At 44.6% G+C, this 23,301-nt stretch overlaps 1 protein-coding gene across 6 annotated transcripts in view; it reads left to right on the top strand.

Moving 5' to 3' along the window:
- The window catches only part of Tjp1 (tight junction protein 1), a 240,389-nt gene that overhangs the window by 3,416 nt on the left and 213,672 nt on the right, over window positions 1-23,301 (top strand). For all 6 annotated transcript variants that reach the window (XM_050149120.1, XM_050149118.1, XM_050149117.1 and 3 more), the window contains exon 2: window positions 14,551-14,683. In XM_050149120.1, the coding sequence (XP_050005077.1) occupies window positions 14,551-14,683 (133 nt within the window). The remainder of the gene's footprint in view (window positions 1-14,550; window positions 14,684-23,301) is intronic.

Raw genomic sequence — 23,301 nt, 5'->3', positions numbered from 1 at the left:
GGGGGGGGGGGGGGGGGGGGGGGGGGGGGGGGGGGGGGGTTCTCTCTTTCCACATGTGGATCGTGGGATCGAACTCAGGTAATCAGGCTTGGCAGTCCCCGAGACCAGAGCATCTTGTTCAGGTGGGCCCTGAATCCATTAATGAATGTCTGCAAGGGACCAAAGAGGAGACGAGGGACACAGAGGAATAGGCCGTGTGAGAACAGAGCCATCTCACTGCCCTACCCTCTTTTAAGTTGGAGAATATTGTGCTACCCAATTCATGTATCCAGTTTTTCTTCCGGAATTTTCTTCTAGATAATATTTCCTTTTGTCAGGGTCTTGTAGCAATTGCCAGGGGAGATAGTGTTCAATGTTACAGTGTTGCCTTGGGAGAAGACAAATCTCAACTCCAGCGTGGTAGATGGGAACTTACGGGGGATTCCAGCAGCGTAGCCAAACCTTGGAAGGCGCCAGCGTCTGCCCACTTACAACTTGTGAGTTTTACTATAAAAATTTGCATACATGAAGATTTGTGCCAAGATATTTATGAAAGTGTGTGTGCTTCTTGTCCCCCACCCCCACCCCTTGAATGGTTCCGTTCTGTGTGAAAAGACTTCACGTTTGCTAAGCTTCTGCCAGCGTGAAGGACAGAGGGAGTGATCTCATGATTTGTTCCCGCACTTCTGTCTAGTTTGGGTGTTTGTGGCTATCAGCTTTTCTTTGTGGGGTGCCCTTCTCTTCGTCTTACCGGTTCTGCAAATGTTTCAGGGAGTGTCGTATTTGTGCACCGATGAAGGTGGAAACCAAAACCTATGGCCTCCCATTGGAGGCTCATCCCTTTCTCTTAGATCCTAGAAACAGGAAGTGGGAGTGTTTTCAATGGTCTGTTCAAAATCATTGCTGTTGTTATGGTTTGGGAAAAAAGTGCGCCCCTCCCCCAATAATCATGGTTGAAGGCCTGCTCAGGCCGGCTGCGGAAGCTAATCATTGACAGGTGATTGGATGTAAGGTCTCTGATCCCATCTGTGAACTCCTCTATTGTCAAACTTAACATTTGAAGGGATTATTGGGGAGTGATAGAAACTTCTAGAACAGGAAGTGGAGAGCACGTTGAAGGAGGACAGTGGGGCATGTCCTTGAGGGCTTTCCCTTGTCCCCAGCCTCTCTGTGTCACAGTGTAGTGACAGCTTTCTTCTCGCTCATAATAATGCCCCTGCCCATAAGCCCAGGAGCAGTGAGTCAAGTACCCATACTAAATACCTCTGAAATGAGCAGCCCAGAAAAACACTCCCCACCTTTGAGATCGCTTTCTCCAGTGGAGACTGAAAATCACTTAACACAATGGCTTTGGAACCTTGGGGCCTGTTAGCCCTGCCCTAGACAGAAGCATGTTTGTGTGGCTAGCTGCCTTTCTTTGGGGGCCACCTTCGGTTGTCATACTGTATTTCCTAGGACTCTGAGAACAGGTGACTGTCCTTTGACAGCTCTGGAGGTCAGGAGTCCCAGGTCAAGGGATACTCGTCCTGGACGGTCTGGGCTGGACCCTCCCTTGTCTTTCTTGTTTCTGGTGGCCCAGGTATTTCTCAATGTCTGTATCACACCTATCTCTGGCTCTGTTTGCACATGGCCTTTCCCACTGTGTCCCTCTTCTCCTGTCCCTTACCGACATTCACCACTGGATTCAGGACCCCATCTGGGCAATCCAGGATGCGCTCATCTCAAGAACGTCAACTGGGTTACATTTGCACACACTGTCTTTTCTAAAGAAGATAAAATTCTTCCACAGGCCCACATAACAATTACCCTGATCTATTTGTATGTGCGCTGTAACAAATGTTTTCATAATAATTTTGTTTTCAACAGTCTTGAGTTTTTACACCGACTGCTTTTAGGAGTGCTTGCAACTGACCTTAGGGAGGGACCTAGCTGGTTCTCTTGGTGCAGGCGGCTAAGAATGCCCCCTGCTCATTGGCTGCGGTGGTTGTTGGAAGTTACATAGTCTCAATACACTCGTTCAGGCAGCCTCCCGGTAACAGAAGATGGGAAGAGCCGCTCTTTAAGTTACTCCCTGCAGCCGCCCGGAAGTGCTTTCCATGCATCCTGGCATTTCACTTAAGCACCTCAGTGAGGTAGGTACTGAGTTTCCCATTTTACAGAGTCATTAACTAGCCCAGACACCTGTGTCTCCCTGGCTATTGGGGTTAAAAAGACAACGGGGCAGGAAGAATACAGTGTAGAAAGAAGAGAATGGCTGAGAAGGGATACATAGAAACCAGAAAGTGCCTTCTGGAACAGTCTTTCTCCAGGGACAGTTCATGGTGCGCCTGTGGGTCACCAACGTCTTCCTGCAGGAACATGCAGGGCTCAAAAATTCAAGTTCTTATCATGTTTTTTTTTCTTTATCTTATTTTTGATATTGTAACGCCATTTCTCCCTTCCCTTTCTTCCCTGCAGACCTTCCCAATATGCCCCTGCCCACTCTCCTCCACATTCATGGCCTCCTTTTTTTCACAATTGTTATCGAATGCTTATGTGTATATACATACATATTTCTACATATAGCCTGCCCAGTCTGAATAGTGTTTTGTGCGTGTGTGTTTTCAAGACTGACCATTTGGCACTGGACAGCCAGTTGTCCTGAGGAAGACCACTTCTACTTCCAGCTTTCCTCGGTTACCTCTGGTTCTTTGTGTGGGATTGAAGCCTTGAGGGCTTTTTCCCCTGTCAAATATGGCGTGCCCATTGGCGTTGTCTTTGTACGTTGATGTCTATTGCCCCACCCTGGGCTATTTGTATTGGTGAGACTTCATGGGTGTAGCTTTTGATATTCCAATCTCCCAGTAAACTCCCTGAACCTCTGGCTCTTTCTGCCTCTCTTTCACAATGCTCCCCGAGGATGTCTTGTACATGCTGCCATTGGGACTAGGCTCTCCAAGTCTGTGTTTTGCTTGGTTGTGTTTTCCATCGTGGTCTCTGACTACTGAAAAGAGAAGTCTCCTTGATGGGGGCGAAGACTCTACTTACCTGTGGGTAGAAGGACACATGTTTATAGGTTATTGCTAGGGATTGTGCTGGTTTAGTAAACTAGAGGTTGTAGATTCTCTTCCAGTAACCGTGACTTCACTAGCACTGTGGAATCAGCTGGATTTCCAGTACCAGGCATGGCTTCTCTAGTGTTGAAAGGAATAAGTCCAACTAAAACGCTATTGGTTACCACCAAGGTAGGCCACCACTCCTGTGCCCTTTGAGTTCCCGTACTGTGCCGGTCATTGATGTGGTTCGTAGGCATTATAGCTGTCTCCCTCCCTTGGAAGTTTACAAAATGCTTTCTAGTATCATGAAATCTAGTTGTCAGGGAGGGGCATCCAGGACAGTTTCAGCTCAGGGGTCTCTGGGCCCTGACTGAAGTGCACTGTGTCTGCAGCAATAGGGATGTTGACACAGTTTTTATTTTTATTTTTCACACAGTTTTTAAACGAGCAGATTACAGACAGTTATACACATTGTCCTCTTCAGAAATGTAACGAATGACTAGTTACTATTAATCAGAGTCATGAATCAGTGGGGCTTCTCCAGTCTGGTAACTATAAACTACAAAGAAAGTTTACTAGCTTTAAAAAAGATTTTAACGACATTTGTCTGTGTGTGTGTGTGTGTGTGTGTGTGTGTGTGTGTGCATGTGTGTGTGCATGCACATGTGCTCACGCATGCACGTGTGCATGGCACATGTGCAGAGGTCAGAGCACAGCTTGCAGGAGTCAGCTCCTTCTTTCCACCAGGGTCCCTGGACTGCACAGAGGTATGTCTAGTTGGGGTTTACTGGTTAAGCCATCTCACCAACCCTTTACCTTTCCTACTTTTAGTGACCTAGCCTAGTAAGGATTAGTGTCCTTTAAAAGCTGCCCTACTGTCCTTAGCAGGCCTCCCGTTCACACACCTGCACACCTCCGTTAGAAATTCCGCTTTGGGGCAAACACTGCTGTACTGTCATTCATTGGCATTGCCTTGAGTTGATTATGGCTGTCGGTTGCTAGTAATGTTAAATTAATATCTTTAATTGTATTAAATAATAATATCTTCTATTTTTAGGTTTATTTATTTTATATGCATTAGTATTTTGTCCTCGTGTATGGATGTGTACTGTGTGCACAGTACCTGTGGAGGCCAGAAGGCTTTAGATTCTCTGGAATTGGAGTTATGATGGTTGTGAACCACCATGTGGATGCTGAGAACCAAGTCCGCTGCAAGAGCAGCCAATGCTCGAAACTGCTCAGACATCTCTTCCACACCTAAATTAGTATCCTGTAGAGGGATTAGTGATTAACCGTGTAGATGATTTTCTTCTCATGTAATGGCTTCATTTTTACCATCTTATTTGTTTATTTGATTCTTTGTTGTTACTAAGTTCTTTTACACTGGAAATTGGAAGAGGGGTGAGGCAAAAGAACTTGAGTTGTTTGTACTCTGTGGGGTGTGGTGGGAAATGGCCGTGAGCAGAGCTCCTGATTTGCAGACAGACTGACCAAAGGCCAGAGAATTCCAGGATGGGGAGCAGAAAGGCATTCCAGCTGAGGGAAGGGTCTGGGAGGGACAGTGGGCAACCAAGGAGGTGCGCTGCATCGCTGTGCCTCTTAAAGGAGTGAAATATGAGTTTCCTGGGGGACTGAGAGCGGAGCGTCACTGGCCCAGGTCAGAAGTTTAGCAGGCTGGGTTTGGGCAGCAGCCAGCAGCCAGCCAGGGGCTCGTGACTTCAGTTGTGACATGATTGATCACCTGATCACAAGATCGGTGTTTACTTTTCCCTGGTGGCCTCAGCCAGGAGATCACACCCAGAAGATCTAGAAGGAAATGGTAAACAGTTTACTGGGTTGGCGATAATGTCTGGGCAGGAGCCAGCTAGTCCCCCGAATGAGGGCCTCTCTGGGAACCTGACTGCATTATACCTCAAGCCCAGGAGCGGGAGGATGCATGCTTCCTCCCCCTCCTCAGCAGCTAAAACAGTGGAGCCTGCAGCATAGATCACAGTCTCCTTTAGCAATGCCAGCCAACGGGAGCCAGATTCCGGGAGCCGGGGGATAGGGCCACGTTTGGAAACAGGAAGTCAAATGAGAGGATCCTTGTGGGCTCATTGGCTATGCTCAAGAAGAAACTGTGGTTGTTTGAGAAAGATGGAGCGAGCACGAGAAAGAGAGAGAGAGAGAGAGAGAGAGACAGAGAGAGAGACAGAGAGACAGAGAGACAGAGAGACAGAGAGACAGAGACACAGAGAGAGACACAGAGAGAGATAGAGACAGCGAGAGAGAGAGACAGAGAGAGAGAGAGAGAGAGAGAGAGAGAGAGAGAGAGAGAGAGAGAGAGAGAGAGAGAGAGAGAGAGAGAGAGAGAGAGAGAGAGAGAGAGAGAGAGAGAGAGAGAGAGAGACCGAGAGAGAGACAGAGAGAGAGAGAGAGAGAGACAGAGAGAGAGAGAGACAGAGAGAGAGAGAGACAGAGAGAGCCTATCCCCACCCACTCACACACTCAGTACACTTTACTACCCCACTATGGAGGCCAAGCTGGAACTCACTATGTGGACCAACCTGGCCTCAAACTCAAAGCAATCCTCCTGCCTCAGTCTTTCATACACCAAATCCCGCAGGAAACTAAGATTTGGAGGGATTCAAACTGTTGCCCAAAGTCACAGAGCTACTCCAGAATGGATGTCCAGAATGTGACCCTGGTGTCCTTCCACCCCCACCTACCCCTGTGTCTGATATAGTAGTCTTACTGAGAGGATACTCTTAATTTTGTAACTAATGAAATTTAAAATTTGGGAAAGAACAACTTTCTTATAAGTTAATTATTAATTTCTCCTTTAATTTAAGGTAAGTCCTGTAAGGTGCTTAGACCTGCATTCTTAAACATACGTATGACCGTGGTTCTCTTTCAACAAAAACTGTTCCTCTAGTATTTCTAGAACTGTCCTCAGGAGTTTGAGTTTTTGGGTTGACCTCTGTAGTACTAGGGTTGGAAAAGGGGTACCTTAGAAAGGGGGGAAGGGAGGGGGAAGGAGAAAGGCATGGTAGAGAGGAGATTGATTTCAAGAGTGTCGGGTGAGACTGTGTTTGGTTTTTTTGTACTTACTCAAGGAATCGTGGGCAGCCTAAACATTATTGTGAGTGTCTAACAGAAAACCAACCACATACACAGCCCCCTGCAGGGTCCTCATCGATACACAAAAAGGGTGAATGGGAAAAGAGAAGCCCTATTTCACCTGCTCAGTGTGTGCACGGCCGCTCCGCTTCCCCTGGAGCTAGCATCTTCCACTGTTACCTGGGTCTGCGTTCCTTCTTCTTCCCCAAGTTTATATGAAGTTTATATGAAGAGAGAAGTTTATATGAAGCCTTCTGTCTTTTAGCGCCTGCAGTTCAATCGTCAGAGAGCTGGTTAGAGTTTCTAAGTTACAGTTCTTAGCCTGAGCAGGAGCCTGGCTAAACACAGACAAAATGCCGTGTTCTTGGGAGTCTGTGGGCAACGTTGGTCCTGATGATGACCGCCAGATACACACCAGTACCACTCACCTGATTATTAAATATTTGTATTATGACCCTGGTGGACCTGAGGGGGTCCATTCCACTGATTATAGTTATGATGGTTTTTTGTTTTGCCTCACCACTGGATTTCATATTTCACTGAATCATCTCTGAGAAGCATGGTGCACCTTAGCCACGTGTAACTATGGATATAAATTTCATGGCAGGCTTTAAGTTTTAGGCTTACAAGTTTGAGGAAATAAGAAAATTGTATGACTTTCTAAAAGAGATGTTAGAAAAACCTTGTGAAAAATCTTAAATTTCTTCACCCCCAAAATCTGGTATTATATTTATATTAATTTCCTAAAATACAGCCAAACTATGTAACTAGCAGACAAGAAATGAAAAGGAAAAAAGCTGGGTTGTAATTTTTTAAATTATTTTCTTATTTGACTAAAATTCTTTTTGAGTTTAAGTTCAATTTATTTTTAATTGGTATATAAAATTAAAATTGTACATATTTATATGGTTTGAATGATGCTTAGTACACTTATACATTATATAGTATTAAACTGGGTTAAATCTACGTGTACATATCTCCCCCCAAATTTATCATTTCTTTACGATAAAAAACATTCAATATCCTAGCCAGGCAGCAGTGGCTCAGTACTCAGGAGGCAGAGACAGGTGGATCTCTATGAGTTCAAGGCAAGCCTGGTCTACAGAGCAAGTTTTAGGACAGCCAACGCTACACAGAGAAACCCTGTCTCAGGAAAAAACAAAAATAATTACAACAACGACAAAAAAAGCAAACATTCAGTATCCTTTCTTCTAATTCTTTTGAAATATGAAGTACATTGTTTTCCTTGGTAGGGTATCTTAAATATTTCCCCACTCTTAATTCCTTTTTACTAAAAAAAAAAATTTAAGAGGTCTCAGCTATAAAGGCATATAAAATATAGGTATACATATAATATTTCAATGGCAATTGTACTGGCTGGTTTTGTGGATCAACTTGACACAAGCTAGAGTCATCTGAGAGGAAGGAGCCTCAGCTGAGGAAATGCCTCCATGAGATCCAGCTGTAAGGCATTTTCTCAATTAGTGATCAATGGGGGAGGGCCCAGGCCATCAGTCCCATCCCTGGGAAGGTGGTTTTATTTTAAAAAGCAAGCAAGCAAACAAACAAACAAAAACATGCTGAGCAAGCCAGTCAGCAGCTCCCCTCCATGGTCTCTGTATCAGCTCCTGCCTCCATGTTCCGTCCTGGCTTCTTTGGTGATGAACAGCAATGTGGAAGTTGAAGCCGAATAAACCCTTCCCTCCCCAACTTGCTTTTGGGTGCTGGGGTTTTGTTGCAGCATTCTAAACCCTAAGACAATAATAAATCATGTGAAAATGATTTTAAAACAATGATTTCGTATACATATGATTTGGTTAACATCGGATGGCTCTCGTTTGCATACAGTGGGAGGGATTTGCTTGTTTATCAGTCCTGGCTGAAAATCCATACTGCGTGACGCAGCACCTTTACTGTGTTTCAGAGCTGTCTGCATCTTGATTTGATAATCAGGCATCAATCCTGAGAGTGTTACTTTACATAAATACGGAATATAAAAGGATACAAGTATGTTTAGGGCCATTTCAGTAATTGTTGCAAATTCTGTCTTAATCCCAAGCCAAAATCATTTAACTTTTTTTTTTTTTATGAAATGTAAGTCAGCAACTTTAAAGAACAGTTTTTTTTTTTTTTAAATTTGTTTGTTTGGTTATTTATTTATTTTGAGACAGGGTATCTCTACATACCCTGTCTGTCCTGGTTGTCCTGGAATTTGCCATATAGCCCAGACTGGCCTAGAACTCACAAAGATCTGCCTGCCTCTGCCTCCCAAGTGCTGAGATGAAAGGCATGTGCTGCCATACCCATTCATAGAGAAGTTTTTAAAACTAGACATTCTAATACCATACAATCCAAAGATATGCTAATTTGGTATTTACCCTTTAAGACTGCCAGCAGGAAAGTGCCCTGCCTGATTTGTAAGGAAGACATTTGTGTAATGAAAGCGTATCTCTAATAAGGCACGCAGGGAATCGTGAGTGGGGGTGGTCTGGAATCTGAGCTGGTGTGCCGCAGCATTTGCCAGTATCACCTCACGTCATGGCACAGCTGTCAAACTGTGTGCTGGGTGTTCAGAAACAGCACTGTAGTGAAGTTAGGCACAACCCAGGCGAGTGCTGCCTGAGACATTACTTTTGCTTTTGAGTTAAGTTTTGGCTACTGCCGGTACAGAACTGTTTGTGTTTATTGTCAAATTTTCCATGGCCTGCATGTTCCGTTAAAGACCTCACGTGGGTTTTGATCCACAGTTTAAGGAGCCGTGAGATGTAGTCACCCACCGCCCACCACTGGCCGTTCTTTACACTGGAATATTTTCTCTTTTTTATTACTGAGTTTTTGAGCTCCTCGTATACTCTGAGTGGTAGCTCTTTTCTCCTTCTGTAGGCTGCCCCTCTGCTGTGGGTTGTTTCCTGTCCACAGGTTGTTGCGTTTGATGTCATCCCATCTGTTTATTTTTTGTTTTGTTTCCTGTGATTTTGAGGTCTTGTCCAAGAAAGTCCTTGCCCGTCCCAATGTCCTGAACATTTCCCTGTGAGTAAAGCTCTTCATTGTTCTGGGAAGGACTTTGACTACAGAGAAGACAATTGAGCTGTACAGTATGTTTCGCTACATGCTGAGAATCCTGGGCATGAGATCATCGAATTTGTACTTTGGGAACTGAACTGGAAGGAGGCCTTACTGCAGATTCATCAAAAATTTAAGCACTTATTAAAACTAAATTAATGGCAATCTGAGTAAACAGTAAACAACGCCCTCTGTGAATAGCATTACTGAGAATTCTGGCAAGTGCTTAGAAAGTGTGGTAGCTGTACCAAGAAGAAGGTTTGTAGAACCACAGTTCAGGGTACAGCTGGGGTGTCTGGCTTCAGGGGGAACCTGGGGACAGAGCGCTGGGAGATCTGGAGCACTTCAGAATTAGTTAATGTGATGTCCCGGGCTGGTGGCTCTTCACCCTCTCTGTTTGTGACAGTAGCTGACAGAGGTGCTGCTTTCTGACTTCCTAAAGTAGACTGTGGGTGCTGGGCAGGAGAAATGCGACTGACTCTGAGGGCTCTACCAAGTCTCTTGACCCAAAGTGTTTTCACAGACCTTCTCACAGCATGTCTGCCTCTGTCAGAGTCACTGTAGCAGGCAAGTATGCCCCAGTACAAATAGAAGTAACCCAGTACTCCCAGGATTATCAAGTCCTCGAGGAGAGAGAAGACAATGGATAGACATGGCAATTTGGAGACATTGTAGAAAAGGGCATTGCAGTAATTAGGTCTAGACAGTTGCTCATCAATAGAAATGAGAATGCCAAGTCAAATTGACAAATTAATTGATAAAACAATTGCTGGAGGGGTGAGCTAAAGAGACCAAAGAAGGGCCTAGCAGTTAGAAAGCCAGCCAGCCTCTCTGAGCCGGTAGAGCTTAGGGGTGTGGGAGCACTAAGAAGGGAGTGGGGAGGTAGACAGCCACTTGACTGGAGAGGAGGATGTGAGAATACTGATGAATCTGCTGATGATAGAAAAGGCGAGTTTAACTACTTACAGTCAGCCCTTAAAACACTGGGTTCCCTGTTCCCAATTCTACAAGCTGTGTGTAAAAATATGCTAATACTTCCTTTATAATTATTCTCCAAAGAGCACAGCATGACAATTCCTTGAGTGACATTTTCCTTCTGTCCAGCGTTATAAGTAATTTAGAATGACTTCAAATGAATGGACAATGCACATAAATTGTGTGCAAATACTTCATCATTTCCTATAAGGGAATTGAGTGTCTGCAGATTTTAATGGCCACAGGGACTACAGCTTCCTGTATGTGCATATGTGATTATGTTCATTAGTTAACTAGCTAGTGTTAAGAGTTGCCTGTAGGTAGAGTTTTCCGTCTAGACTGCCGGTCAGCTTTGTCCGGCAAAGTGCTATGCAAATTACTGCACAGAGACATATTATTAATTATAAATGCTCAGCCAATAGCTCAGGCTTGTCTCCAGTCAGCTCTTACAACTTAAATTAGCCCATTTCCCTTCATCCATGTGCTACCCTGAGACTCGCTTACCTCATCTATGAACTTCATGTTGCTTCTTCTGCATCTAGCTCTTGACTCCTCCTGACTCTGCCCTCCTTCCCAGCATTCTCTCTGATACAAAGATCCTGCCTAGCTATTGGCCAGTCAGCTTTTTTAATAACAATGAGAGCATATGTCCTTGTATGCTTGAGCATTTTGCGGGTATATACCCAAAAGTGCTACTGCAGGGTCCTGAGGTAGATTGTTTCCTAATTTTCTAAGAAGTCGCCATACTGGTTTCCAAAGTGGCTGTACCAGTTTGTACTCCCACCAGTAATGGAGGAGTGTTCCCCTTACTCCACATCCTCTCCAGCATAAGTTGTCATCAGTGTTTTTGATCTTGGCCATTCTTTCAGGTGTAAGATAGAATCTCAGAGTTGTTTTGATTTGCATTTCTCTGATGGCTAAGGATGTTGAGCATCTCCTTAAGTGTCTTGCTGCCATTTTGGATTCATCTGTTGAGAGTTCTCTGTTTAGGTCTGTACCCCATTTTTGGATGTTCAAGCATACCACAAAGACATGTGCTCAACTATGTTCATAGCAGCATTATTTGTAATAGCCAGAACCTGGAAACAACCTAAAGGCTCCTTGACTGAAGAATGGATAAGGAAAATTTGGTACATTTGCACAATGGAATACTACACATCAGAAAAAAACAATGACATCTTGAAATTTTCAGGCAAATGGATGGATCTAGAAAACATAATATTGGGTGAGGGAACCTAGACCCAGAAAGGCAAATATAATATGTACTCATTTATAAGTGGGTTTTAGACTTAGAGCAAAGAAAAACCAGCCAACTAATCACAATCCCAGAGAACCTAGACAACAGTGAAGACTCTAAGAGAGACATGGATCTAATCTACATGGGAAGTAGAAAAAGACAAGATCTCCTGGGTAAATTGGGAGCATGAGGAACATGGGAAAAGGTAGAAGGGGAGTGAGGAGGAAGGGAGGGGAATGGATAAAAATGTATAGCTCAATAAAAACCAATAAAAATAAAATAAAGCAATAAGAGCAGCATATCCTCACAGTGTGCAGAAGGATTATCCCACAGCAGCCGTCCTAAAGTAACTAAACTATGACTACTGAGAAATAGAATGAAGTCCCAAGGAAGGTGGGGTACTAATTAAGCAAAAAATAAAGAAGAAAATATTTACATAAAAACCCATAAAACAAGATGGCGGGAATACATCTAAATAGATCAGTACCCACAGTAAGTTCAGATGGACTCATATCATCTCAGAAGACACATGCTCTCAGATTGGGGGAAAAAAAAGATACACTACTTCATGCCAGGAGTTTACAGGTGCAGTGTAAGAAAAAGAAAAAAAGACGGAAAGATTGAAAATAAAGGCACACAAAAGAGATAAACTAGAAAAAAGTAAAGATTAAAACATGGATAGGGGAAATTGTCATAAAAATATCATTAAAGAAGAAGTTGTCATTGGCATAGAGACTTTAGATCCTTAAGATATGAGTCACAGACATTAGGGGAATAAAACTATTTGGAGTATATACGCAAAAGCTAGCAGTTGCATAAAGATCAATTCAAAAGGCCATATTCATGGTGGGAAATCTTGCAAAAAGTCCTTTTTGCAGAAGTCAGTAGTTCAGCAGTACAAAATCACGAGAAACATAGAGAAGTTGGGCTTTAAGCCACTGAAGTGATAGAGTTGCTGTGCTCCTTAAAGGTTCTCAGTGGGCACTGTCCTGCACCTCTGTTGGACACGCACATTCGTAAGCTCCCATCCTGCCCCTGCCTTCCACTCCTAGGACCCTTTAGTAAAGATCTCATTTGTATGGAAATGTCACAGAGGGCCATTGTCTCATGGTTTGCTAGGATGCATTTGGAAACTGAATTCCCATCAACAGGGGAGTGGCTTAATAATGTTAATCTAGAGATGAGATTTTATTGAGCTGTGAAGATGAGAGAAATAGTTTTGTAAGGCTTATTATGGAATAGTTTCAAGGTCTGTTAAGTGAAAATATATCGTATAGAAAAATATAATTTGGTCACCTTATTAAAAGTTTTAAAAAGAAATAACACACAGCTGGGCATATTGGCAAATGCCTTGAATCTGAGCACGTGGGAGGCAGAGGCAGGCAGATCTCTGAGTTTGAGGCCAGCCACGGTTTTCAGAGCAAGTTCCAAGACAGCCTGGGTTATTAACACAGAGAAACCCTGTCTTGAAGAATGAGAGAGAGAGAGAGAGAGAGAGAGAGAGAGAGAGAGAGAGAGAGAGAGAGAGAGAATATGAGGGGAAAAGAACACACAAAACAAACATGCACACGTGCTTGGGAGATCATGTAACTGTGTGTGGAAGAGCGATAGAAGTTTGGGATGAGAGGACGGGCAGCTTACACTTTTCAGTTTCACATTGTTCTGTTGACAGAGGTTTCTGTCCTACCTGGTCCCATAGCCATTCAGTCCCAAAGAAGCACACAGAGGTCTACATTAATCATAGACTGGTTGGCCTACTAGCCCAGACTTCTTATTAACTCTTACACCCTACATTAACCCATAATTCTTATCTGTGTCAGCCATGTGGCTTGGTACCTTTTATCAGCAAGGCATTCTCATCTTGCTTCTTCTGCCTCTGGGTGACCACTGCAGACTGAGCCTTTTCTCTTCCAGAATTCTCCTGTTCTCTTTGCCCCACCTCTACTTCCTGCCTAATCGCCCTGCCTATACCTCCTGCCTGACTACTGGCCAATCAGCGTTTTATTAAAACAATACAACTGACAAATCTTTACAGGTTCCATACAAGACCATTGTTCCACAGCATTGTTCTGTAATTTTCAAATATCTATATATGTGCATTGCCTTCATTCTAAATTACAGGTGTTTTTAGAATGTTTTATGATATCCACTGTCTTACTAAGAAAGAAAGCAAATTGATTTTGCTGGCAGAATCAGACAGGGTGGTGCATGCCTATAATACCAGCCTCGAGGAAAGATGCTCAGGCAGGAGAAGGCTGATTTCTCAGCCAGCCTAAGCTATTTAGCAAATTAAAACTGTTTAAAATATTTGCTAATGCTCCAGCCCATGTGTCTTTTTAAAAAGAGACGTATTGAGGACATGCAGTTCAGACAGCATTTGGAGCAAAAATCTTAAGTAAGCCACAAAGGTAAGAATGTGAATTTGGGCTGTATTATAATAGGAGATGCCACCATAAAATAAAGAAAATGGCTTCTACAACCCAAAGTCCCATTGCTGCATCTGGTTTATTGTCTCTGTCCAGTACCAAAGGGCCATGTTCCTGCAGGTGCTGGGCATTTTCTCTAGTCAATTTGCTCATGCTGCTGCCAGCAGCGACTTGAAAACAGTGCCTGGCAGTCCTACATTTCCACGTATGAACATAGATCCCAGGGTGCATTCTATGGACACATGGGCTGGTTTTTAAATCTCTGTTTTCCTAACTCCATGATCACACTGGATTAAGTGCAGACTGTCGTGTTTAGACGTATAAGGTATGTCTAAATCAGTCTTGTCTGTGCTTATAACAAGAGCCTGCTAAGTGTTGTCCGCACATGTGACGGTTGACTTGTCCCAAATGGTGCCAGGCACTGCACTAAGGGCTCCATAAATCACTGCCCAGAGGGAAGCAGATGCCTATGAGTTCCCCAGGAAACGTCAACCTGCTCTGAACAGTTTCTTGGGTAGCTGTAGAGTCGACTTCTCCTGAATCTTAATTCTGAAATATTTGAACTCTGTCAAGAAAATTTCTTAACTAGTCAGCTGCTGAGAAATGTTCAGAAATAGTATTTGATAGAATGTGCATCTTGAGGGGAAAGTGTCTGGCGTTTCCATAACGACCTGCGAGTCGACACGTGTCCGCCGGCCTGTCAACCTGTCTCTTTAAGCATCCCCCTTTCTTGCAGGGTAACTCCATCCTCTGAAAACCCCAATGGTGCTACTTCTGGCGTGAGCCAAGGGAAACCCTCTCTGAGACGAATTAAAGGGAGACTGCATCGAAGCAAGAGCCTTGACAGTATCGATTTCTGTGAACTCACTGTAAGTGGACTACGTGTGCTTTTATTTTTCACGACATATGAAAATTTTATTGTCGTATTTTTATAGAACTGCAGCAAGCTTGTTCTGTGGTGTTCTACTCTTAAAATGGCATTACCTAATAGGTTACCAGTTGGGAATGCTTTCCTAACTAGTTCGTGTCTGATACCTTTGTAATAGATGGTTCATAATGAAGGTTCTACTACAAAGACAAAAGTCCTGAACAGGCAAAAAAATAAAATAAAATAAAATAAATAAGTTGAGGGGCTGGTAAGAGGCTCAGTGGTTAATGTGCCTGCCCCACAAGCCTGAAGACCAGCATTCAGCTCCCCGGGACCCATGTAAATGTGGGATCGTCTCAGCTCAGAAGCACGAGACTGGGAACCCCCCAGAACAAGCTGACTTGGTATGGCTGGCTATTCCAGCGAGTTCTAGAGCTGATTTGGAGACCGCCTCACTGAATGAGGTGGAAGAGTAACGGAGGCTGTCAACCTTGGGCCCCCACATGTGCAGGCCCCCCCCCAGGTGTGCCCGCACAGATGCAGAATAGACATACACACATGCGAAGTCACCCAAAGGGAAAGAGGAAAAAAAAATAAGTAGACTAGAATGCCGATGTAAGTTTCTATGACAGCCAAAAGTTTGTGTTCGGTTGAATGGATGCGGCAGCGGCTGAACAACTCCTAACACCTAATTTCCTGATAGAGGCAGACGTGAATCTCGGTTCAGTTAACACTGGTGCTTTGTGTTTCAAGGGGCTGACAGATTTTCACCTGATAAATCCCCTTGTGGTTTGGAGAAACACCAGCAGTTTTAGGCTCTGCTGTAACACTATGAAGGAAATATTTCTGTGTCAGGGACTTGTTGGCAGGGCTCATGGATATTTAGGACTGTAATAGAGATCCCACTTCTTCCTTTTAGGTTCCGATGGAAAGGTTTCCAGTCATAAAAATACCGCTGACTATTGTTCCATAAAGCATGTCAAAATGGAATGAGGGTTGTGGCTGTAAGACTAAGCCCTGTATTCGGGGTGTGGCGTTGATGGAAACAGGTGCTCAGTAAGCACGGATGCTGTGTTTCTTTTTTACTCTTAGAATTTGTTTAGTTTGGGGGCTGGAGAGATGGCTCAGAATTGAAGAGCACTGGCTGCTGGTCCAGAGTTCAATTCCCAGCAACCACATGGTGGCTCACAACTCTCTACAGTGGAATCTGATGCCCACTTCTGGCATAAAGGCATACTTGCAGATTAAATAAATAAATAGAGGAATGATTTTTAAATGTGTCTAGTTTTAGTAATTATAGTAAAATTATACTAAAAATAGTACAATATTGTTTCATTTATTTTACCTAAAATTGCTTGTGAGCGCTTCTTATGACACAAGACATAATAAGGTGAAATGTGGCTAAGAAAACATTTATGAATCACTGGGAAATAGCACCTGAGCTCTAGCAGCGAGGGGGACCATGGAAAGTGTAAATGTGCCTTACCATGAAGTGCCTTCCTCCCAGGAGGGAAATGGCGGCCACACCGAGAAACAGATTTGAATTACTTGCTGGCGTTTAGGAGTAGAAGTTGAGATGGTACTGACTCTTTCCTGGGTGGTCAGCGCCCTTGCTGCCGACATGTGATCTGTTAGCCAATGCATTTGGCGTGTGGTAAACTGTGCCCCCTTGCTTAAGCAATGGTTTGGGTTGGGAGAGAGGTTGCTCTTCCCTAAAATATGATGGTGTCAGGAGGGGTCCCCCACACTGCTCATCACTTCCCTGCTAAGCTCGGGGTCCAGTGTGGGTTGGATTGGGTGTGGCTTTTGGATCTTGACATATTTAAATATCCGTAATGAGATATCCTGAGAATTGGCCCCAAGTCTAAATACATCATTTATTTATGCTTTGGTGTGGGAAGTCCTTCTGTGTGTGTGTTGCTTTTATTGGTTAATGAATAACAAACAAGCAGCCTCCCTCAACAGTGCTTCATAAACATTTTTATGCAGAGTTGGAAGGTGATAATATTTAATATTGTAGTGAATTTATAGTCTGGTTATAACTTGTCCTGTGAGGTCAAATTTGAGGGTTAACCTGTAGAACAGTGGTTCTCAACCTGTGGGTCACGATCCTTTTGGCAAACCTCTAGCTCACAAAATATTTATATTACGATTCATAACAGTAGTAAAAATCACAGTTATGAAGTAGCAACGGAAATAATTTTATGGTTGGGAGTCCCCAGAACATGAGGAACTATATTAAAGGGTCGCAGCCTCAGGAAGGTTGAGAACCACTGCCTTAGGACAATTATTATGTCAGTGTTCATAAAGTTTTCAGGTTTTGTGTTGGGGCTGTTTCCCCACACAAAGCTGAACTCAAATATAGTCACATTTTTCTTTCTAAGTATTAATAAAGTTTTAAGTTGCTAATTTGCCGCTTGCCTTCCAGACCAGACTTAATCTAGCTGGTGGTCAAGAAAGGAAGAAAATAGCACTGCCCCGGAGTAGTTGCCCTCAGCAAGTTAATTTCCTTCTTTGGGAAAATCTTTGCTATGTGATTTCACATTAGAAGTGACAGGCAGAGCCTCCTGATGTCACAAGACCAGAAAAGGCTGTCCCGTGAATGGTAGCGTCACCGTATGTGAGCTTGGCTTTGTGCTCCTAACTTTGCACTGCAGGGGGGCAGACTTGGCTCATGAAGTCCCTCGCTTTCCCTCGTGGGAATATACTAACGGAGTCTTGTGACGGTGATAAATTGGGGGTCTTTCACAGTTTGAATTTATTTTCTTTCTTTTCATATTCATAATGGGCAGTGACATATTATTCTTTGAACATTTGTAGATTGTTACGTGTCTTATAGTAAATTTGTTCTGTTTGTAAGAAATCAATAAATATTTTAAAAAAATAATGAGCCAAGAGTTTAATAGCTTGGCTGCTTGCACTTTATACAATAAGACTTGGAATTGAATACTATAATCTCTAGGTACATGTGAGCTCATAGCATCTTTAACATGGGGCTAAACTTGAAGGCAGCTCAGCGGGTTATAGATTGTCTCTTTCAGGCTGGTCTGAGCCTCGCGTCTCTCAACAGTCCTTATAGCTCCTGTACACTGGAGGAGGGAGGAGCTTAGTGGATCTGCTGAGTTCCAAGGGCTTCCTGAAGCTGTGTAGTTGTTTACTTCCAGGGGGCTTGATGACGTTCCTGTGGGGTGGTATGTTTTAACCCCTTTAGCACATCTTGTATCTTACTAAACGCCCTTCCAAGTTGGAAGACTTTATCTCGAGGGAACTCTGTCACAAAGCCTAAAGGGAGGGTGCCTGGTAACGACCTCTAGAATGTCAGCTGCATAGGAGCAGATAGGCCTCATTCAAGGAAATTGTTATAGGTGTTTTGTTATTACTGTTCTAATTCACAAAAGCCAAAGGTTTTTATCATATTAGATACATTTTGTTGTTGTTTTTCAAGACAGGGTTTCATTGTGTAGCTCTGGCTATCCTGGAACTCACTTTGTAGACCAGGCTGGCCTCAGACTCATAGAGATCCACCTGCCTCTGCCTCCTGTGCTGGGATTAAAAGTACGCGCCACCATGGCCTGGCTAGATACCATTTTTAAGATTGATAAAAATGCTAAATAAATGGCATGCTATGCCTGTTGAGGTTAAACAGAAGCTGGGTGCAGTGGCACACAGATTCAATCCCATCACTCGGAAGGCAGAGGACCTAGGATCTCTGTTTGAAGCCAGCCTGGTGTACAGAACAATCCAGGACAACTAGGGATATACCGAGGAACCAAAATAAACAAACAAGAAATAGAAACAAAAGTTTAGTTCAAGCCAGATGGTGGTGGCTCACACCTTTAATCCCAGCACTCGGGAGACAGAGGCAGGTGGATCTCTGTGAGTTCGAGGCCAGCCTGGTCTACAAGAGCTAGTTCTAGGACAGGCTCGAAAGCTACAGAGAAACCCTGTCTCAAAAAACTAAAAAAAAAAAAAAAATTAGTTCATAATCTACCATATTTTTACATTTGACTGCTAACTTTTCCAAATCTGTATAAGGAAGAATTGCGTCTTCCAGTGTGCTCAGAAAACTCGTCAAGTGTCGCTAGAATGGGAACCCTGGCACCAAGTCTCAAGGTCTGGTTCCTGGCCCAGAAGTCCTGGGATCCAGCTGAGACCTGGCCTTCTTCCCGGAATCTGATTGCTGCCATTTCACTCCTGGGGAGAAGCAATTGTTTCAGCTTTCTCTGTGGGGATTCAATGGGACTGGCATTCTAGCTCATTCTGTAAACCCTGTGGCATAAATGATCAGCAGCCTACTGTACCGAGGGGCCTGGAGTCCTCTCCCAGTCTTCTGGGTTCTTGACACGGTGTCTGGGAATACTTGGTAAACTCTTGCCAGGCCAGGCCAGAACTAAGTAAGTGTATTCTGTAGATGTGTTTTCCTAGAAGATCTGAACTTTTTCAACATTTTAATGGCTAAATGGTCCCCCATACACACCCGGATTGCTAGAGTAACAAGAGTAACAAGGAACCCTCTTGTCTGTATATTTGGTTTGCTCTAATTCAGCCAGCTGTAGGTCAGAAGGATTTGAAAAAAACACTTGTGTCTGTACTGAACATGCACAATTTTTTTTTTCTTTTGCGATAGAGTCTCACTATACAACTTTGGCTGTCCTGGAACTTGCTATGTATACTAGGCTAGTCTCAAACTCATAGATATCCACCTGCCTCCGCTTCCCAAGTGCTGACATAAAAGGCATGTGCCACCATACCTGGTTACAAACCTGTGTGTACAGGAGAGTATGTATAGGATATATGCTATGCCAGTTTTTATAGGGACTTACGCAGCCTTGGCTTCTGTGGATGCTGGGGTAGGGTGTGGGTGTGGAGGGAGACGGGTGAAGAGTGAGCGTTTGCTTTGGGATTGATTACATCCTTAGCTGCTCCATTCACTCTGGAGCCATTGCCTGTTCACAGGGGCCAGGCTCCATTCTCGCTTCTGCACCTTCTGCTCTCTTGGATTCTAAATATGTGAAGAATTTAAAGGAGGGGCGCGTTTCTTGAAATCTCCTATCTCTTCTTGATCAGATTTCCTTCTTAAAATAGGGAACAGAGCCATTGGATGACTCTGGAGCCTAAGCTTAGGCCATTTTCTTCTTCCTTTGTTAAGGAACCTCCTTCAATTTTCTACAAGCAAAGCTTTCTACATGATAAATAAAAGCAGCAATCTTAACTCATCCGAGGTGGAGGCATTGGGGGTGGAGATGGTGGCAGAGGCTGCAGCGATGCGGATGATGGAGGTGTAATGTGGGAAGTAGCGGTGATGATGGCAGAGGTGGAGGTGGCGGTAGAAACGGGCTGTCGAATGGGGTCCTACAGGAGGGTGTGGTGTGTATGGGTAAGAGCAGTGGAGGTGTGATTAGGACAGTGCAGGTGTGGTGAGGGCAGTGCAGGTGTGGTGAGGGCAGTGCAGGTGTGGTGAGGGCAGTGCAGGTGTGGTGAGGGCAGTGCAGGTGTGGTGAGGTCAATGCAGGTGTGAGGGCAGTGCAGGTGTGAGGGCAGTTCAGGTGTGGTGAGGGCAGTGCAGGTGTGGCGAGGGCAGTGCAGGTGTGAGGGCAGTGCAGGTGTGGCGAGGGCAGTGCAGGTGTGAGGGCAGTGCAGGTGTGGCGAGGGCAGTGCAGGTGTGAGGGCAGTGCAGGTGTGGCGAGGGCAGTGCAGGTGGTGTGGAGTGGACAGGGTAGTGGCTGCACCGGAGATGTAAGCGGTAATATTGGTAGAGGTGAACGGCTGTGGTGGGAGAGGAGACAAGAGTGGTATTAGTGCGGTCTCAGGAATAGAGCTGTTTACTAAGGAAAGGGGTAAAGGTGGAGATAGATAATTGTGGTGATAGAGAGTGTGGTGGTGGGCACGGGGGAGGAAGTGGTGATGGTAGACACACCATAGGTAGTCGTGATAAAGATGGGACATGCAGGGTGCTTTATTGATGAAGTGACAAGTGGGGTGCTCTAGTAGAGGTGGGAGAGGAAGAGGGAGAGGTAGCGGTGGAGGTTGAAATGGAGGTGACAGTGGAGGATGTGGAAGTGGCGAAGGTGTTGAAGGGAAGGAGGTAGAAGCGGACATCTTGGGTGCTGGCAGAGGCGAAGGCTGTAGAAGTGTTAGTAGACAAGGTGGTCGGAGTGGCGGTAGTGATGGCGGTGGAGAGCTTTGGTGGGGGAGTTGGTGAGGGTGCTGTGGGTAATGGGTAGAGTGGCAGGTGGAGGCGGAGATAATGTTGAATGTGGGATGTGTTGTCATTGGTTACGGTGAAGATGGAGTTAAGCACTTTAGGGATGAATGGAGGCAGCGGATGTGGAGGCGCTGGTTCTTTGGCAATAGAGAAACATGGGAGTGTTGGGAGAGTTGGCAGACTATTGGTAGTGTAGGAGGTAGAAGATGTTAGAGAGAGGCTGGTGGTGAAGGCGGTAAAGCAGAGAGAGCTTCAGTTAGGATGGTGATGGAGGTGGCGGAGACAGTAGAGGTAGGGATGGGGGAGCATTTTCAGGGGTAGGTAGGTGGAGGAGAATTGGTTAGGGCAGCTTCTGTCCTCACAGTGGACCAGGCTCTTTACATTTCAAGATACTGATAATGCCTCTGCTTTCAAGTAGCAGAAGATTGACCCAATGTTTAGAATCTCACATTCTAGAAGATCAGTGGTGGGTGATCGTCAGCTCACTCAGTCTTGTGGGCCCCTGTCATTTTCCTGCAGCACTTGACATAGCTCTGCATGCTTAGGGTCTGTGGGAAGTCTCCACAGTCGTCCAGGCCTCACATTACAGAAAGGTCTCCTTCCCAGTCCCCATTTCTATCACCGTGGCTATTTTCTGAACCAGCCTGTGGTTGCTGATGCTTTATTCTCCTTAGCCGGGTCCTTTGGCAAAAAGAAAAGCCTGGAAATCGATGAATAATGGCTCCAGTACGCTTGAAGCCTGAAGTGCCCATTTGGAAAAGGACAAATGTATATCGCTCAGCTGTCAGTGCTTTTGGCTGGGGAGCACTCAGGAAGGAGAAAATGGACGCGTCATCGGTGACTAGAAGGTCTGGCCCACCTATGAATGCAGCTCTTAGGAACTAGACCATAAAAGCTCCATCTTTAAAGGGGTAAACTGTAATTTAGATCAGGCCACTTCGTGAAAGAGACATATTGCTGAGGCCGCTGCATACATCCAGGTCCATGTTCTCTTGAGGCTGATTCTGCCACAGGGTTCAGAAAGTGGGGGCCACCAGTGTGACTAGTCATAGGCAGTGTCAACGGCTCGCCCAGTCCGCCAGGTAGAATAGGAGGATGTCCTTTCATATGAAAAGCCCTTATAATTTCAGACTGGCTCACAAAATATGGCTCCATTAAAATTTTATATCGCATGAGTTTGATGTATACAACTAAATTTTTTTTGCGAAATATGACCAGATTGTGTTCAGTTTAAAATATCAAAAAAGTGTGTCGTATACTTCATGGGAAGTGTGGTCAGGTGGCTGTGATGGCTGTCGTGGTGTTTTCCCTTAGCTCTGCGAGCCTGTGTCTGGTCAGGACAAATGTGTCCCAAGTCCTCCCTCATTCCTGGATGTCCTTGTCTTGTCACCCAGGCTCACAGTGTCTAGTGTTACAACTTCCGCCACCATCTCCAAGACTGATGACGTGTCATAAAACTAGATTGCCTTGCAGTAGCTGATGTGTGTTAAGGGCTCAGTGGGGCTCACTCGGTGGAAATGTCCCTCAGTGATGCAGTTAAGTTACTAAGTGGGCCCTTGGCAATAGGCTCTGAAGGACGTTGAGAATGGGGTCATTGAGAAAAGTCAGCGGTTTTAAAAGTGACATTGAGTCATTTATCGGTAACCGGGGTGGTGGAGTGACCAGGCCACACTGCCCAGGTTGATGCCAAAGGACGACTTTTGGGAGTCCATTTTCTCCTCCCCCTGTGTGACTCAGGGATTGAACTCACGCCGACAGACTTGGCGGCAAGCACCATTTTCTGCTGAGCCATTTCGCCTTCCCCAACTGTCATGGTTTTCCTCTGTCCTTCATGTCTTGACCATCTGAAAGAGCCTTCAATGTGTCTGCCCAGTATTCCTCAACAGAAACACCCCAAGGAACTGATGATGCACCTCTCTGGGTGCCTAACGTCAGGCGCGTAGAGTCCTGTATTTACAAGGTGGTGTTCACTGTGCTTGGCTGGTCATGTTGTACTATGCACCCCCTTTTCCCATTTAGCTCACCACGCTTCCTCTTGTAACTGAGGAAGATTTCGTAGCTAGTCTAAGACAATGCCTGTACGTCTCACTGGACTTCTGCCTTCTAGTCTCAGCCTCCGAGATGCTGCTGCCTCTGTCAGTACACAGAGGTGGGTCCCAAATCGTGTCTTTGCCTCCTTTCTGCCACCATGTTTGTGGAAAAGAAGAGATTCTCTCATTTATTTTACCTTCATTTAATATATATTAAATTATATGTAATATATAAATATATAATGTATATATTAATGAATTAATTTTGTTTTGTATCTGTGTGCCTGTGTGTGCAGGTGCACACGCTTGTGATCACCTGTGGAGGTCAAAACTTGACGTCAAGTGTCTTTATTGCTTTCACCTTATTTTTGAGACAGGGTCTCT

The sequence above is a fragment of the Alexandromys fortis genome, unplaced genomic scaffold (genome assembly GCF_014885135.2).
Source record: "Alexandromys fortis isolate MF-2015 unplaced genomic scaffold, M_Fortis_MF-2015_v1.1 scaffold_67, whole genome shotgun sequence".
NCBI classification, from domain to species: domain Eukaryota; kingdom Metazoa; phylum Chordata; class Mammalia; order Rodentia; family Cricetidae; genus Alexandromys; species Alexandromys fortis.
The sequence above is the reverse complement of the archived record's forward strand: the minus strand, read 5'-3'. Positions and strand labels throughout refer to the sequence as shown.